Source organism: Kwoniella shandongensis, chromosome 1 (assembly GCF_008629635.2).
Source record: "Kwoniella shandongensis chromosome 1, complete sequence".
Classification (NCBI taxonomy): Eukaryota; Fungi; Basidiomycota; class Tremellomycetes; order Tremellales; family Cryptococcaceae; genus Kwoniella; species Kwoniella shandongensis.
In genome coordinates, this window is record NC_089287.1 from 1,203,935 (window position 1) to 1,221,340 (window position 17,406).

General features: G+C 50.6%; 5 protein-coding genes across 5 annotated transcripts; 4 read left to right on the plus strand and 1 right to left on the minus strand.

Moving 5' to 3' along the window:
• Nucleotides 1-812: 812 nt before the first annotated feature.
• On the plus strand, nt 813-2,735 carry CI109_100425 (uncharacterized protein; the record flags this gene model as incomplete). The annotated part of the gene is made up of 9 exons (XM_032002912.2): nt 813-1,139; nt 1,216-1,250; nt 1,312-1,512; nt 1,570-1,681; nt 1,739-1,909; nt 1,963-2,099; nt 2,156-2,358; nt 2,416-2,478; nt 2,545-2,735. The coding sequence occupies 9 exons, from the start codon at nt 813-815 to the stop codon at nt 2,733-2,735; spliced, it is 1,440 nt and encodes a 479-aa protein (XP_031862719.2).
• Nucleotides 2,736-3,440: 705 nt separating this feature from the next.
• On the plus strand, nt 3,441-4,550 carry CI109_100426 (uncharacterized protein; the record flags this gene model as incomplete). Its single annotated transcript, XM_032002911.1, has 4 exons — nt 3,441-3,525; nt 3,662-3,776; nt 3,987-4,348; nt 4,471-4,550. The coding sequence occupies 4 exons, from the start codon at nt 3,441-3,443 to the stop codon at nt 4,548-4,550; spliced, it is 642 nt and encodes a 213-aa protein (XP_031862718.1).
• A 1,318-nt stretch (nt 4,551-5,868) lies between these two features.
• Nucleotides 5,869-8,916, plus strand: CI109_100427 (uncharacterized protein; the record flags this gene model as incomplete). The annotated part of the gene is made up of 3 exons (XM_032002910.1): nt 5,869-6,828; nt 7,001-7,384; nt 7,597-8,916. 3 exons carry the CDS (start codon nt 5,869-5,871, stop codon nt 8,914-8,916), a joined length of 2,664 nt encoding a protein of 887 aa, XP_031862717.1.
• A 375-nt stretch (nt 8,917-9,291) lies between these two features.
• CI109_100428 (uncharacterized protein) lies at nt 9,292-13,265 on the minus strand (the record flags this gene model as incomplete). Its single annotated transcript, XM_032002909.1, has 8 exons — nt 9,292-11,586; nt 11,640-11,737; nt 11,790-11,933; nt 11,985-12,219; nt 12,268-12,321; nt 12,376-12,464; nt 12,523-12,628; nt 12,690-13,265. The coding sequence occupies 8 exons, from the start codon at nt 13,263-13,265 to the stop codon at nt 9,292-9,294; spliced, it is 3,597 nt and encodes a 1,198-aa protein (XP_031862716.1).
• Nucleotides 13,266-13,809: 544 nt separating this feature from the next.
• CI109_100429 (uncharacterized protein) lies at nt 13,810-17,116 on the plus strand (the record flags this gene model as incomplete). Its single annotated transcript, XM_032002908.1, has 17 exons — nt 13,810-14,174; nt 14,236-14,321; nt 14,383-14,543; nt 14,612-14,984; nt 15,047-15,151; nt 15,209-15,222; nt 15,292-15,318; nt 15,380-15,541; nt 15,602-15,647; nt 15,700-15,784; nt 15,842-15,851; nt 15,907-15,925; nt 15,974-16,034; nt 16,082-16,169; nt 16,235-16,402; nt 16,455-16,582; nt 16,648-17,116. The coding sequence occupies 17 exons, from the start codon at nt 13,810-13,812 to the stop codon at nt 17,114-17,116; spliced, it is 2,367 nt and encodes a 788-aa protein (XP_031862715.1).
• Nucleotides 17,117-17,406: the final 290 nt, after the last annotated feature.

Sequence of the window (17,406 nt, forward strand, 5' to 3'; positions counted from 1 at the left end):
ACTTGCGGCATGTCCCGGCTGGTCGATCACTCCTTTTACGGGGTAATGATCGACTCTTACACACTTTTGCCCCCTGTTCCCCTTGGGTACACAAATTCACCTCTCCTCCTCTCCTCCTCCGGTCATGGGGTCTCTTTCACGCACGTTCCCCCTCACCTCAAACCTTGTCGACGTCATTCAACCTCCTGTCTCCTGGAACCTTCGACTGCCTCGAAACTTTTTCGGCTTGACGGTCCGTTTCTCTCTGTATGGGTTCGCAAACGAAAAACATTATAAACACAATAATAAACGGTTGCCTCTCTCGTCGACTTCTCACAAACAAATACTCATCTTCTGGGTGATCCGGCCGACTTTTAACTTTATCGTTCTTCGAATACTCATTCAACTCTTGGCTTCCGCACTCCCTGCCCCATTCATTTCCTCGTCGAATCTAACTCTCCCATTGTCCCCAAAATCATCTTCGCTTCTTTCTCCTCGTTCATCTGTCTTTGCTTCCTTTTGCCCCCGGTGGGACAAACCCGTTCACACACTGGCCGACCCCTTGCCGCACATCCTCCTTTCTTCTCAACAACTTTATTTCATTGTGGTCACTTGCACATCTGCCTTTCCTATACACGACCCGCCTGTACCTCGTAACCCATTTGAATCGGTTACTTTACCCGACACACGTTGCCTTTCCGAATCTTCACGACCACTGGTCAACAACTATATAACCTGGATCGTGAACGTCTGTCGCTGTTGGCCACAACTTATATCGCCATCCAAATAACCATTCTCTACTCTATTGGATCACCATATACTTGTCATCCACCATGCACCCCAATCTTCGAACACTCGCCAACCCACCTTTGCCCCCCTTCATTCGTATCGGCTCATCGTCGACACGGTACCTCCTCACCTCCACATTCACCCGTCCTGCTGCTGTCTCACGACAACAATGTGCGCGATGTCTCTCAACCACGACTCCGCTCTTGCCTCGTCACAACATTTCACGTGTGTCCCTGGCTTCTGGACGATTCACAACCCCCTTTCAACAATCTCGTGGGATTGCTGTTACTGCGATGGCTCCCGGTGCGATGTTCAGTCACCCACCTCCTGAGCCCGGAGCGGACTTCAACGTTGTCATGATTGGTGCGGGTGTAAGTGATCTGGCATCTTCACTTGAAACTGTAAAACTGTGTTGTTTCGCTGACATTGACCTGTGTGTGCAATCAGAACATCATGTTTGGTTCCGACGAAGGCCCCTGGAAGTGCGTGTTATTAGTATTACGTGTGTTCCTTTGATTTAGCTTACCATAATCCATCTCACAGCCACTCCTTCCGATTCGAACACAAGCTTGGTCCTCGACTCAAGGTCACCGCTTTGATCGACCCTTCCACCGCTCGTGCCGAGAAGGTGCTCGAGGGAAAGAGACAGTCTTTCGTCGAGTCCGCATACAAGGACACTAAGGTGTTCAAGACCATCGAGGACTACCACAGCTTCCTGCACGGCTCCAAAGCCAAGGCTCCTGAGTGAGTCCTTGGTCGACGACCTATGATCCAAGGGCTACACTGACACATATACAACAGTGCTATTGTTGTCGGATGCCCTCCTGCATACCGAGGTGGTACAACCAAGGGTACTGATCTTGAGATCAACTTGCTCAAGCTCTTCCCCAAGACTGCTTACTTCATCGAGAAGGTGTGTCTGTGTCTTTGTGATGCCAAGTAAAGACACTGACGATTGCGTGTATCACAGCCCGTTGGTACTGGTACCGTCGAGGCAGCTAAGGAGGTCACACAAAAGCTCATCCAGAACGGCAACGTCGTTTCAGTCGGTTACATGCTCCGATACCTTCGATGTGTCCAGAAGATGAAGCAGATCATCCACGAGAACGACCTCACCGTTATGGCTACTAACGCGCGATACGTGAGTGTGCCATCGCATGTAAGCCGTTTCGTAGCTAACACTAGATTCAACAGTCCTGCGCCTACGAGGCCATTGCCAAGCCCGCATGGTGGAACAAGGCTATCGACATGGGACCCGTTATCGAGCAAGGTACCCACTTCTGTGATTTGTCGAGATACTTTGGTGGTGATGTCGATGTCGACTCCGTTGTGTGAGTCTGCCATGTTGAGTTTGACGATAATGAGTTTAGCTGACCAGCTGGTGCAGCGCTCGATCCGTCGAGTGGTACGAGAAGCCCGGTCAGCTCTCCAAGATCCCCATCGACGAGTCCAAGATCGACGAGAGCTTGCGAATTCCTCGTCTCACCAGCGCTGTTTGGAAGTACGACAATGGTGCCGTCGGTTCCTTCACTCACGCCGTCGCTCTCCAAGGCCACGCCTATGCTTGCGAGTTGGAGGTTTGGGCTGACGGTGAGCTATGCCCATGGTCATCTAAGGTTTGAATGTGCAGCTGACAGCGTTCCCAAGGTTTCCACATGAGACTCGTTGACCCCTACAACGCCCCTACCCTCTTCGTTCGTCGACCCGGAGGTGAGTAATCCGTCATGTGTGCAGTGCTTTAGGGAAGGATACACGCTGATGAGCCGGATGATGTAGACGACCACGAGGAGCGACACGTCTACACTGACGATGACCCCTTCTTCTCCGAGGTGTCGTCGTTCATTGACTGCATCGAAGGTGGACCCGACCCTCACATCCTCAGTTCTTTCGAGGATGCCACCAAGACTTATGAGCTCACATGGGCCATCCGACTCGCCGCCGAGGCTGCCAGGTCTCCCAAGGCCTAAGCAGAGGAATTCCTCTTCGTCTTCATCTCTTCCAATTTCATTCAAGTCTTATTACCTCCCATCATTTTCCGTAATTACCCCCCGTTTCCTATTCCAAGATTGACTGCACTTCACAACGAGAAGAGAAAAAGAACAAATGAAAAAGTGTTTAGTTACACGATGCATCCGGTTCGGTCTATGGTATTCGTGTAGATAGCATGGTACAAATGTATGAGGATATCTATCTCATGATGCCGATGGTCTTGCCGTTCTTTTGATCTTCATTCACCGTGCTGTGTCGGCGGCCGTTCGAAAGATTGGAGATGTTATCATATCTATGCTTGATTCGCGTCTTTTGGGCTGTGCATTGATTGTTGCTGTATTGCGGATAACTTACTGTATGGGATATCGAGTGTATTTATTTTTGATTATGGTGGCGATGAATTGACATGTTCAGTCAGGGAAATGACGTACCATGACCAGTTGTTTTCAACAAATGCCGTTAAGAAATGCCAAGGCTCTTGTACTTTTTGCTTTTGACTGAGTTACCCACCTCGGCACAGCTCATTCACCATCCATCATCATCATCATCATCATCATCCCATCATCATACTTTGAGTACAGTTTATAAACAGCCCCTTCTCAAACCTCCTTTCTCCACTTTGCATTTTTTTTATCAACTACATCTACAAATCATACATATAATCGAATACACTGCACCGCAAGATGCTATCACAACTCACACTCTTGACGCTGGTCGCGTTACTCAATGCAAGGTCTGCATCAGCTGCAATCTGCTACGATAGATTCCGTACGTCTTGACATTTCAATCCTTATGCGTCGCTCGATCGCCACCTCATTCTGGTTTCCCCCATCTCCACGCATGTTCCTCACGATATGAATGAGAGCCCGCAGTATAATACATGCTGACTGGAAGTGTCTTATAGGTCGACAATATTATTGTAATGGTGGTTTGTCTTGGGGCGCGAGATTAGGTATCGGATTGGGTATCGCCGCTGGTGTGATATTACTCTTCTCGCTCTGTGGTTACTGGCGAAGAAAGTGAGTAGATCGATTCAACCCATCCAAGCTACATTATCACACCTGAACGGTGACCCAGTCTGCTGGGATGTTTCGAAGACGTTATGTCCAGTTAGGGACCGTTTCATCAGATCTGCAGACTGGGTTTTCCGATCGACTCCTCCTCTAGCCTTGCTTCAGACCGATCTACGAATTCAGCTGACATGCTCTTTCTTTCTCCTAACTCTGTAGACAACTCCGAAACCAGTTCTCAAAATACCGACCCCCAGCTCTCCCTTACACTGGCCCAGAGACCGGCACCACCGGTGCCAACCCGTACGCCAACAACCCTCCTCCTCCCGTTACCCAAGGATCGTACAACAACTCGAGTTACGCTTCCAACCCGTATGGAAGTAACCCCGCTCCTCCTCCTCAGACTTATCAACCCAGTATGGCCGGACAATATACCGGTACGGGTGCGGGCAATCACGAGTCGGCCGAGCATGAACATGGGTACGAGTGGGAGCAGGCTAGAGAGGCGGAGAGATTGGCTCAACAAGGTGGTCAAGGTGGTGTGATCGAGAACGGTCCTCCAGGATACGATATCGCAACCAGTGAGTGACATTGGGTTCACAACAGACACTTGTGTGCACTGCACCTAGTCACCTTGTCACCCCCAATCTACCTGTCTTCTGCACTGTGTCGGAGTGTGTACTGACCATTCCTTCACTTATAGGCACTCACAACACCGGAAGCACCAACAACACACATTACACTCCCCCTCCCGGTCCTCCCCCCGGCAAAGCCGCCAGGTAAATGGCCAGAGCCGATCAGAAACGTAGGCGGAGACTAGGATCTGGACAAGTGAGAAGGGGTTTGGGGAATGAGCCTAGACATTGAATCGATAAGAAAGGTCAGAAGCAGAAGTGTTCGTAGTTATAGTGCGTCTATTTAATTTACTCTATAGTGCGAGCTACGCTCGATGTATATCCCGGATACGATAACGTATGAGAAGCGCTGCGTGCGATTTGCATGACTCAAAGTCTAATCAATCCTAAAGTTGTGTACTGTACTCATATACTTACTGATTGGGATCTTTCAATTGTGTTTACCTGACAATTGTAGTGCCAGTTGATCTGATAAAGTCATCTTACCAAGTACTAAACTCTTTGCCTAACTCGAATGTCCCATTTTGGATCGAGCCTCACCGCAGACCCGGTTCCAGCAGGTACAGGCCGAAGATCTACAGCGCGGATCGCATGGCACTATCCGTACCGATGGACCAAGCTGCACGACTGGAACAGTGTCGTACCCAGAATCAAAGGCCGTTCTTCCTTTTACGACAGGTTCTCAATTGCCCAACTGCGGGAACCCATCCTTTGACTTACGGTTTCCTGTAACCGATCTGATACATCGTCTTGTCGTCGACTTGTCAAATGTGGCAGAGCAGTACGAGGACAAAGTACAAAGGTACAAAGGATTGCTCTATTTCACTCATCAATCCCCTTTGACTTCGAGTCGTTGCGTTTCATATCCTTTGTACTGTACTCGACTAATGTATTACCTCCATTGACGAGTCGGGCGGAGATTCAAAGGAGTGAAGGTGGTCTATGGTCCGACTGCAGTCCAGTACAAGTGTAAGACCGAGAGATGCTAGACCTTTCTGTCCTGTGGGTTTGGATCTGATCTTACTTTGTTTCTTTACTCATCTAAACCGTTCGATATTCTCTCAGATCCAATACACATCTAAACAACGTTGATCGATATCATTGACAATTGTACATTCTGAACTCGACTACCTATTCCTCCTCTATCTTCTTGAACAAGAGTGACTTGACTTGCATTATCTGATTCGGTATTGTGTGGCGAAACGCAAACGTGACTGGATCAGTGAGTATCTTGTATATTCTCACATTGAGATCTGTCTGGGTCGCGGCTACGTCGCATGGAAGAGGATGTCGAGCTGATCGATGGTCCCTTGTCCCATGATAATAACTCTGCATCGAACCATTCGCAGATATATCACCTGCTTGATCGTTGCGGTAATTCTTGATATCTTCATTCCTGCTATTCGTTTGAAATACCTGCTAGTCTTGCCATTGCCGCCACAGATCCGATTTCTTGACACTCCATCATGTCTCTCCATCGTCGTATCGTCCCTCCTCCCTTAGCTGTGTCCATCTCCCTCCTCCCTACTTCCAAACCTTCCGACAAATCCAAAGAGAAGGAGAAAGAGACGAAAGATACTAACAAAGAAAAGAAGGATGAGAAGAAATCTGTTCATGGAGATGATGACGACAAAAATGAGAAAGGTGATAAACCGACTCCTCCGGTCCTGGTGGCGAAGAAAGATACGAAGGAAGGTCCTGCAAATGGAAAGATCGCCATTCCTGACGCGGATGGTAAGGGACTGCAGGCTGAGAATCCCAATTCGCCTGCTTCGATATTTCCCGAACCACCTACTTCTGCACCCGGCGCTGGGGACGGCGCCACAGAGGCAGAAGAAGATGCCAAGGACAAAGCGAAGAAAGATGAGAACGACGCAAAGAAGGGAGATGTGAATGGAAAAGTGCCTGCTCCGAACCCCGCTCCCAAAGATGATGAGGGGAAAGAAGTCAATAAATCCGACAAGTCGTCCGAAGCTGACAAGGAGAAGAAGTCTGCCGACGAAGCGAAAGCGACATCCGATGCGGAGGCTAACGCTGAGGACAAATCGAAAGACCCTCCTCCGCCTCCTCTCCTTCTTCTCCCACCTGCGCCATATCGTCCTTTACGTACCCAACTCAATCATCCCCCTACTGCCCCCTATCCGCCCATAAACACCGACCCCCGAGGCGCATACTACAAATATGCTCGAGCTGTCGGATCGCAAGAGATTTACATCGACATCACAAAAGACGGATGGCTGGTCGAACAGTGGCGCGAGAGATCAGAGAGGGAAGCAATGAAGAGGTTGACAGGTGAATGGGAGAAAGAGTTGGAGAGGGAGATTGAGAAGGAACGGAAGAAGGCGATTAAGAGGAAGGTTCCGAAGGAAAGTGGAGAGATCTTGGTTCAGTTGTGGAATGATCTGGTCGAGGCGAATATGCACGAGGTGAGTGGGCGTGACTTAAATCCAGCGATATGAGTTACCTTCTTTTCGACCGATAAAAGTGGTGGGAGATGTCATCGTTCATATGTGGAGTCACTTTATCCTTGTCGAGGAGGACGCCTTGTTAGGACTTCGCGTGACAGAGAACATGCCACTAACACTGTGGGATTATCAGATCTCCGTCCAAGAATTCTGGGATCGATACGATTGGTCAGACCCCGAAGCCCAGATTCACCTCCGTACCGATATAAAACGACATCAGACCGAGGCTGAGATCAAAATCAAGGAAGAGCACGAAAAAGCAAAAGCCAAAGCGAAAGCGAACGAAGCCAAGAAGTCCGAGGAAGACAAAACCGATCCTCCCACCGCCACCATCTCTACTACTGCTACTACTAGCGACGAAGCTGAGACCAAGACTACCTCAATCGATGAGAAGGTTGAAGACGTCAAGTCTGACGAGCACAAACAAGGAGATGAGGCTCCCCTCACTGAATGGACGAAAGATGGCCTCGAGGGGGTTTTGGCGACCGTTGGTGTTCAGTGCAATTACAATATCCCGGTGAGTTTGATACGGTTATGGAAATGGGCTTGTGACCAAGCCAATTGTGGCGGGACCCCCTACCTATTCTCCACACAATTGAGTGCGGATGGCATGCGTTGCATGAGGGAGGATCTTGGGCGGTTGTGGCTGAAGAGTCATCGTGTGGCATCTCCTCTGATCTCAGACATCGTGTTTTGTGTGTGACATCGCTGACCTAATTCACCGACTAGCGCCTCCCTTCCTCCCTTCGTGACCGGGTCGAGCCCCCTATGGGCTATCTCCTCCTCGCTCACTCACATTTCCTCCTCCGTCGAGATGATCAGATCAACTGGCGTCCTGAGAAAGAATCGAACGAATTCCAAGCACTCGTGACCACGCCTCATGATCGAGTGTTTGGAGCGATGGTCAGGGCTCAGATGATGGAGGAGAAGAAGAAGAAGGAGAAAGAGTATAGGGAGAGAAAGGAACGGGAGTACAAGGAGAGGAAGGAGAGGGAGAAGAAGGAGGGGAAGGATAAGGGTAAGGGGGATTCTGGTGAGAAGAAGGAGAAGGACGAGGGAGACTCGGGGGAGAAGAAACAGAACGAGGAGGCGGAGAAGGAGATCGATGACCAGAAGGAGAAAGCGGAGAAGGTGAAAGGTGAAAAGGAAGAGAAGAAAGAAGAGAAAGACACCAAGAAGGACAAAAATGCCGTCATAGAACACGAGAAGGAGGACCAGCCCAAGCCGGACGCAGCGCCTCGAGCACCTTCCATCCCAGAGAGCAACGTCAAAGTCCACGATGGTGAGCCCATCGTGGCGCACCACGAGGAAACACCGGCTATTTCTCCCGATGTCGTCGTTGTTCCTGTCGACGGTGAGGCAGAGAAGAAGGATGCCGCTGGCGGAGACAAGGCCAAAGAGCGCGATGCGAAGCATGATCAAGAGGCGGAACTTGTCCCTGGTCCCAAAGTGGCTACAGTCGAGCAGCCCAAGCCTCAAGGTCAGTCCCCCAATGAAGGGGAGAAACCGAATATGGAGGGGATTGCAAAGGCGTTCGATGCGCTCGACGAAGTTGTCAAGAAGGACAACAAAGCTGTTGCAGCTGTTGCGAAAGGAAAGAAAGCAGACTCCGATGCCAACCTTGACAATAAAGTTGAAGGAGGAGACGATCCCAAAGACAAGAAGCAAGATCAAGTCAAAGTCAAGGACGGAACCAAGAATCAGACCAAAGCGGAAGAAGCCAAACCCAAGGTCGAGCTCACTCCCGAAGAAGAGAAAGCGAAACGCAAATCTGAAGAAATCCAAGCATCGAAAGAACGTGCCCTCGCTCGGGAGAAAGAACGTGAACGACGAGATCGTGAGCTCGGTCCCATAGTCTGGGTATGGATGGACAGTGCCGAGAAATGGAGATGGAGGAATTGGGAAAAGGGTGTACAGGATGTGGGTCCGGGTGGTTGGGAAGAGAGGGATTGGAAAGTCTTTGCAGACGATAGAGAGGTTTGGGATCATGTTGCTGATCAAGAGGATATGGAAAAGGATGAAATAGACGTTCATGATTGGACTTGCTAACATCATCATCACTTACTCCTTGAAAGGAAAGAAGGGGGAGAAGTGGATGATGTACGTATTCATACCGTACCGTAGCTTGCATACCAACACAGCATACAATTGTTACTCCAGCATGTATTCAGTTTCTCAGAACGACCTTTCCCATACACGATTGACCCCTTGCTCCTTGTCATGCAATGCATCCAGCACAACGGTCGTCGTCATCCAATCTACAACACATATTGCTACAGTATTTCGTACTACCTGTCTTTCCGTCAAAAGTGTTGGCATTCTCCGTGCGGTACACAGTATAACCGTGTCCTTTCTGTAAGTTCTTGCTTGCCCACTTGGAGCTAGAAGGATCGAGACCTCCCTGGCCAACGGCGACGTGCCACCTCACACGTATCCTCCCCGCTTGGCCTTCGCCGCATTAGCAGCAGCATTGTTCACCTCCCCCTTATTCCACCTCTGGATCAACATGTTGACAGGCTGTTGTTTCTCCGGCGAGGCATTGGCACTGCCTCTCGAAACATTGTCCGCTCGAGCGACAGCATCGATTTGGGAAGTGCTGTTATTGCCGTTCGTGCCCCCGATTGACAACGGCTGTGAAGCGGATGAAGCCGAACTCATCATCGGGGCGGGCTTTGGCTTTGTTACCGGGAACGAACGACCGGATGACGATTTCGACCACGCTTCTGCAACAGGTAAGGGGGTCGCACCGTGTCGTACAGGCTTTGGTGCCACGATAGCAGGCGCTTGCTTGGGCTTTGAAGAGCTCATCGGTGATTTTGGAGTTGGTTCCGATGTAGGCGGGGCTGAAGCCTCTGAAGGCTGCTGCACTGCGGACGCAGGCTTAGTGTCGATGGACGGTTTTCTCAAAGCTTGGGGTTTACTCGCTACACTAGGCTTTCTACCCAGTCCATTCGCGTTAACGGGTTGACGTTGGCTCGTACTTGTCGGGGCAGATCCAGTTGCTGACGTCGGTTTCGTAACATGAAGCGACTCGTACTTCGAGACGATATCAGTGATCGAGCCTTTACGACCATGTGTAGGACGACCAGCACTCGATCCAGCAGGCTCTTCTTGTACAGGTGGCGAGAACGCAGAGACCGATTGGACCAAGTTGGCAGAAGGCATTGAGAACATCGATTGCGGTCTCGTCCTTTCCCCGGATATAGTCCGATTAGCACTCGGTCGATAAGACGAACCGGCAGGGACAGCCATGGTGGCAGATTTAGTTGGTATCGGCTTGACAGGTGATCGGTCTCTGACAGATGATGGAGATCTTCTACTAGGCCCAGAAGCATTCTCAGGCCCCTCGTCATCATCACTGGAGTCAACTGCGACATCCACCTTTTTCTGCGACTGCTCTTTGGCGCGCATACTCTCAAGAGGCGACCATTGCTCCGACATGAAATTCGATGAAGGCTTCGAAGAATCGATGGTAGGCAAGAGTGACCGAGAGTGGCCCGTGGCAGGCAGCGGCCTAGCAGAGCTTGGGACAGATGGAGAGGGCAATGGTCTAGAAGAGCTTACGCTTCCAGCTGACAAAGGCGACAAAGATCGACCGGGCAAGATGGACGGGACTTGGAGATCGCTTGAACCTTCTTCTGACATAAGGTCTTGAGGTACTGGTGATCTGGCAGCAGATATATTGGACGCAATTGGCGATGACGTTGATGCTTGTGTCGAGACAGATTGACCAAAGTAGTCAGTCTTATGTTGTAGAGGCGATGGCGACCGGAAGCCTCCTTGAGCACCCTTGAAAGCAGTCCCGGTAACTTGAGTCGATCGAGGCTGGACCGACCCATTGATCGGAGCAGAAATATGTGTTGGTGGCTTTGACTGGTTCAAATCTCCGCCCGTCAAGTTACCCATCATCGAAGTCCTAACATTGAAAGCAGGTCTCGATACTGGAGGCGAAGTGACAGGAGAGATGAGATTCTCCGGTTTGGACGTCTCTGGTAACGGTGGACTGAAAGTGTCGCTCGATGACAAAGTTTCGATGGAGGGAAATCGTGTTTCGAAGCTCGAATCGCCGTCAGGAGCGGATGAGGAAGGTGCCGGTGATTTCGAGGTGGAGATGACTGGCGCTGGTTGCTTACTTGACGATGTTGCAGGAGCACGTGGAGCGGCGATACTTTGATCAGGCTTGGGAGTGGATCGAGAAGAAGTGGATGGAGTCCTGGCGACACCGACCGATCCGCCGATACCCGAGGGCGGTCGGGGCAGACCAGCACCAAAGCGGGCTTGCCCTGTCGAAACAGTCGGCTTTGAAGCAGCGAAGGAATCTCCAAACCCTCGTTCCACTGGTTGAGACGAGGTCGACGGCATCATTGGCATACCAAAAGCGTCCACCTTGGGAGACGAATCTGATTTCGGCGCCGGTCTGTCTCCAGTGATCTGTAAGCGCGGAGGCGGCTGTCTAATGCTCGCTGGGCTGCCCACATGAGAGGGCTGGGAGGGAGACTGCATCGCTTGGGTTGACAATGACTTTGAGCTCGCTTCCCGTGTCGGTCTACCTCGCCGTTGAGGCTGCACCGTTGATGCCAGTGATGGTTGTAAGATTGGCGTTTTGTCGATGGGAGACGATGAGGAGGTAAAGTCGAGCAAGTTCGAAGCTTGAGATGATTGTTTCGGTTGTTGCTGTCGCTGCTGCGATGAGGCAGGCAAAGCGCGCGAAGGCGTAGGCTAGAGTACGTGTCAGCTTGAGAGGGTAATGCAGATATTAAGATTTCACTCACATAGTCTATCTCCGGCTTGGTACCGCTCATCTCATGCGCAGTCTTGAGGATCTCAAAAACGGTCGGTCGTCGAATCGGCTGTTCCACAAGCATGGAAGCTGTACGCCGGGTCCGTCAGGGCTGTTCAGTGCTCACAGAAACGCAACTCACCGATCAAATGCTGTAATCGAGGTGAATAGCTTGGAACAGGTGGGAAGGTGTATTTGGCGTTCACGATAGCTAGTGGACCGTGCTCTTCGAAGGGCGTAGTGTAGTAGCACAGCTTGTAAAGCAGACATCCGAGAGCCCAAACATCTGTCCCCGAGGTCAACATGTACACGGAAGCAGCCAAGCCTGAGTACTCACCACTTGGAAGTCCTACAGGCAATCCTAACATTGGCTCTACCATTTCCGGACTCCTGTACTGCAATGTCGTATGCTTATTCAGATCCATTGCTAGCGCATCCGCCTCGATCTTTGACGTTGGCGGTCTATCGGCGGGAAACGTTGTGGAACCAAAGTCACAAAGCTTGAACAGTACGGGAGACGGTCTTTGAGGGGTAGGAGCTACAGGTATCGGTTGAGACAAAACGTTCTCGATCTGTACGCAAATGAGCACGGACTAAGCAAAACATCCGGCACAACTCACCTTGAGATCTCTGTGCAGTAGTGGTTGTCTGAGAGCATGCATAGCAGCAACAGCCTATGAGTATCGACAAGGTCAGCTATGTCGTGAAGGAAGATATTGTGTACTCACCTCGCAAACATCAGTAAAGATATTCAGAATCTCAATCTCCTTTAACCGATCTCTCAATCGCTTGTTGAGGAGGTCGATGATTCCTCCGCCTGGAACAATTCGTTAGTCTCAGTCTTAAACAGAGATCGAAGAAGGTAGCAGACTCACCTGATACAAACTCCATCAAGATGAACACTTCGAATGTCCCACTAGGTAGACGGGAATGCGCTGAGCCAAGATATTGGACAAGATGAGGGTTGACCGGTAATGATTTCTAGGGACTCTTTTGTCAATGCCCGACATCTCGTGATGATGTACGATGAGAACGAGCTCACCATCACTTCGATCTCCTTCTTCACATCCACCCATACACTTTCATCCTCGAAAGCTATTCTCTTCAGACAATGTTCCGTATATCCCTTCTCGCCCCATCTTCCCTTCTTCTCCCCATTCTTCGTCGGCGGATAGATAGGCTTATCCGATGTCGTTAGATACACATGGGCATACCCTCCTTCAGAGAGATAACGTTCTATCCGTACTGATTGTTCTCCCACCTTGATGATTTGGCCCGGTGCAAGAGTGCCCTTATGTCTTTGCGGTGGTGGAGGTGGATGTTGACTAGATGGAGGTAGTGGTGGTGGAGGTTGTTGATGGGGGTATGCGAATTGGCCATTAGGAGCACGAGTATATTGCTGTTGAGCATGGGTCGGCGGATATTGCTGATATCGCTGTGATTGTGCGGGCGGCATTTGTGAGAAGTTGCCAGGCGCCTGTGGAGGTGGGGAGAAGGCACTGTTGTATGGTTGTCTCGGCGCGACTTGGATAGGTGAAGCGCGGTACGGATCGAGTGCAGGTGGAGGGGGAGAGGAGTATGGTGAGGACGAGGAAGGGGAAAATGTGGACGAGTACATGGTCGTGGAGATAGATGCAGGGGAAGTAGTCGAGATCAAGTGATTTAGACAATATCGAGGACAGAGAACTGCCCCTGACAGGATCGAGGTGGTGGTCCAAGCCCTGTTTGTGATTCGTGTACAGCAGGAGAGTCAGTCCAAGTCAGATCGCACGACGGACACGTCGAGAAATGGATTGCGAGGCTGATGAGCCCAGATGTGTGTTGCAGTGTAGAGGAATTGTCAATGAGACTGCTGTCACTGTTACTGCTGTTGCTGTCACTGTTGCTGTTGTAGGTGACTCTGAACCGTCACTTGGCGTCATTCACGCACGCGGGGATAGCCTAACGAAGGAGAATGATGTGGCTTTGATTGTCTTCACTGAAGCAACCGTTTATCCGTTATCACTCTCTTGGTTGATCGACTGAGGAATGCGGGGACTCCATGCACGGTGTGACGCGCTTGATCCCACCACTCAGCATGCATTTCATCCGCTATCAATCTGTATTGCACTATTTGCTTTTCTTCGTTGTATCTAGTTACGGGAAGGGATCCAGAGACTATTATGGCAACAGCTGAACCATCGTCGTCGAAGGCCGTGGGCGGGAACTCGAGCCCGCCTCCCGCTTCAGTATTCTCCTTGATTCACGAACTTCATACAACCATCACCCAATCTATCGATACTGCCTTGGACTGGGATCAGCTGAATTCCCCACCGATCAACTACACACTCGTCAGACCTATAGTCCAACGATTCACTCCGAAGCCGGCGACAGACGAGAAAGCCTCGAATGGAGAGGGATCAGCGAGCTTGGGGATACCGACCGGAGCGGATGGTGGAGAGCTTGGGACGAGCAGAGGACAGGGAAACTCTGGAGGACAGACTGGACCGTCGCTCGGAGGTGTTCTATATGCCTTGATGGCGAACAGGTAAGTTCTGAAGGACTCAGCGGTACATAGTTGACTGTACGATAATGACACGTCCCTGTAGAATACAATTCATCACCCTGTCAGCTGCAGATCTGAGCTATCAGCCGCTACAGACTGCACGAGCCGCATTCTGCGAGCTACTCGCGAGTAGGTTACAAAGAACTAGTGTCGCACAACATAGGCTGATCATGGCTTTCCTGACCTTTAGTTAAGATACTAAGAACGTTCCCGCACCCCGAAGACGAAGCCGAGCTGGTTGGCGAGTTGGTTCGAGGGTATTGCCCTTTTGATGGCGCACCAGCAGAGGTCTGGGCCAGCATGGGAGACGATAAGAAGGACGTTGAGGAGATGACGGGCAGTGCTCTCGAGGTGAGTCTCGGTCGATAAGGTCTCGACGACGTCTGTGTCGTAGCTGAGAGCAGCACACGTTATGACAGCTCGCTATCGTTTCGACATCCAAGCACTTCCTCTCTCTCCCTCTCATCCAGCACTTGGTCAACCAGATCTACTCCGGTCATCTCATCTACTCTCCCATCTCATCACGAGCTCTCCTTGCAGACTCCTACGTCTCCGAGCGAACCAAGAGTCGTCGACGTAACTCCCATTCTCATGGCGCATCGGGCTTTGCTTCACTGCAAGCTCACGAAAATGGGAAAGCTGTGGCAGAGGATCACGGAGAAGTCTACGTCTACAATCCTTATGAGGCGGGGTGGCTCGACCATCAGAGATTGAAGGTCCCGAAATGGAGGAGATCACTGGAGGGATTGAGCTTTGCTACCCTTTTAGTGCTATTCGTGTGGACTCTTGCTGGTGATTTCTTCCGTCCTAGATATGTGTGTGTGTGTGCTGAGCCGACGATCTCGATTACTTAGCGAGGGATCTGCATCAAGTCAATGCAATCGAGATTATCTATGTCATATTCTCCTTCGGTTTCATCCTCGACGAGTTTGCTGCGTCGAAAGAACACGGATGGACAGGTAAGTCGCCTAGGCTGTACATGGCGAAAGGCAACGCAGCTGATGCGCTTCACACAGTATACTCCGCCAACGTGAGTGGCCATTGTGCCAGCTATCCTTGATCATGTGAATGATTGTTTTTGACTGACTTCCGCTTGCAGGCTTGGAACGCCTTCGACATGTGTTATGTACGTTCCCAAAGCTTCTGTTCGCTCAGTCAGATTTGTCATCTGACGAAACCTCTCGCAGATCGCCATCTTCCTACTCTATTTCGCCTTGCGGATCTTCGGACTGGCATCTCACTCCCCCAACACGTCTGATCTAGCTTTCGACATTTTGGCCTGTGCAGCCTGTATAATATTCCCTCGATTAGTCTTCTTCGTGGTCAAGGAGAATGTAGTAATTCTCGCCGTGAGTCTAGTTGAGTACGGAAGGTAGCTGGCTGGTCAAACTGACTGATATGTCAACTAGCTTCGTGGGATGGTGACTAGCTTTATCAGCTTCATGATTGTCACTGGTATGTCGGGAGTGCTCCTGTGCATGTCATCTGTGGCTGATCAACATCCCAGTGCTCGCATTCAGTGGTATCTGTTTCTGTTTGTGGACTCTTGGTAGAGCGACGTGGACTGTAAAGCAGATCGTTTGGCTTATGGCGTAAGTGGAGCTCTGAAACAAAGGGTCGGCAAGCGCTGACGGAGGCTGGGTTTATAGGCAGATTTGGGTGAGTTGTGATGAGTGCGGCTAGTAACAATGCTTACTGATGGTTTGTCGTGAAGTTCGGTTCCTCATATCTTGGTGAGCGATATGTTTGACATTCTTCTCCGCAATGCTAAAGTCTCTCAGGTTTCGCCGCAAGCGAGTCTTTCCATCCGATCTTTGGGCCTATCGTTCTCATCTCTTACGCGTGAGTCACCTGTGCAGATTGTTGGAGCGATACTGATCCTGTCGTAGTGCATTGTGTAATGTCCTGCTCATCACCATGCTTATTGCCATTCTTTCGAACAAGTTTGCGGCGATCAACCAAAACGCTCATGAGGAGGTGAGTAGCTGCGCTGGAGTAGTCAGGAAATGTAAGTCAAGCCCCTGACTGCTTCTTTCATCCAGCACCTCTTCCAGAGAGTTGTGAAGACTGTCGAAGGTGTAAAGAGCGATGCTCTGTTTTCGTACCTTCCTCCAATCAATATACTCGCCTTTGCGATACTAGTTCCTCTGAGCTGGGTATGCTCGGCTAGAACTTTCCACAGGATCAATGTATTCGCGATACGCTTGACTGTAAGTGTGGCTTCATACCGAGTCAGATTTTTGACTGATCTGTGATCTATAGAGTTTCCCAATTCTGATTGGTATATCGGCATACGAGAGGTGGCACTATCGTCATCATCAGAAATCCATCCATCTGAAGAGCTCGACAATGGACAGAGTATCCGATGTACAACGACCAGGTCTCCTTGAGTAAGTTGAACTGTATGGAATGAGATTGGGCTTTAGAACGCTGATTGTTCGTGTACCATCCTCAGCTCTTGGCTGGGCGGTGGATCCGAAGTGCTCATTGCTTCCGTATTTGAAGCGGGACCTCCGCCTCCAATCACTTCGGCCAACACGAGCGGTATCGTCACCCCTCCAAAAGCTTCAAGCGTTACAGCGCTCGCGGAAGACGCCGACAATCCTGAGGACGCCCTCGCACAGGCTGTACTTCAATCTCAATCGCCTGACGCTCTGCGGCAAAGACAGCCACGAAACAGGGATAGGACGTTTGATAGTCCGCTCGCTAAGCTATTTGGCCTATCTTCGTCTGCTGGAGAGAAGGACAGGAAAGCGGGGAAGACGATGTTGACTGCCAATGGTGGAAGTGATGTTGAGAAGGACAGTTTGGCAGCTGGAGAAGTCGTGGATAGTCTAAAGAAGGAGTTGGAAGAGGTGAGGAAGTCACAGTTGAGGATGGAGGAGTTGTTGGCGAAAGTCCTAGCGGGATCAGGCAGTCCTTAAGCTGTTGATGACCCGTCACCCTTGTATACATTGAACCCATTCGATGCAATGAACGATATCCACACGGAGATGTTACCTATTCGTGGCAGACTCGGAGAATATGGAGGCAGGTGATCGAGTGTGCACGGGGATGCTGATCACATCTGTTTCATGTCGACACGCTTTGATCCTTTTGGAGGGGTCCATGCCCGTTATCGGAGCCATTCGTCCTTGTCGCGGTCGAAGGGCTCGGAGACTTTCCTGGTGTCAGGGCGCAATTTGACGGGACATACACCGGATATTTGAAACGC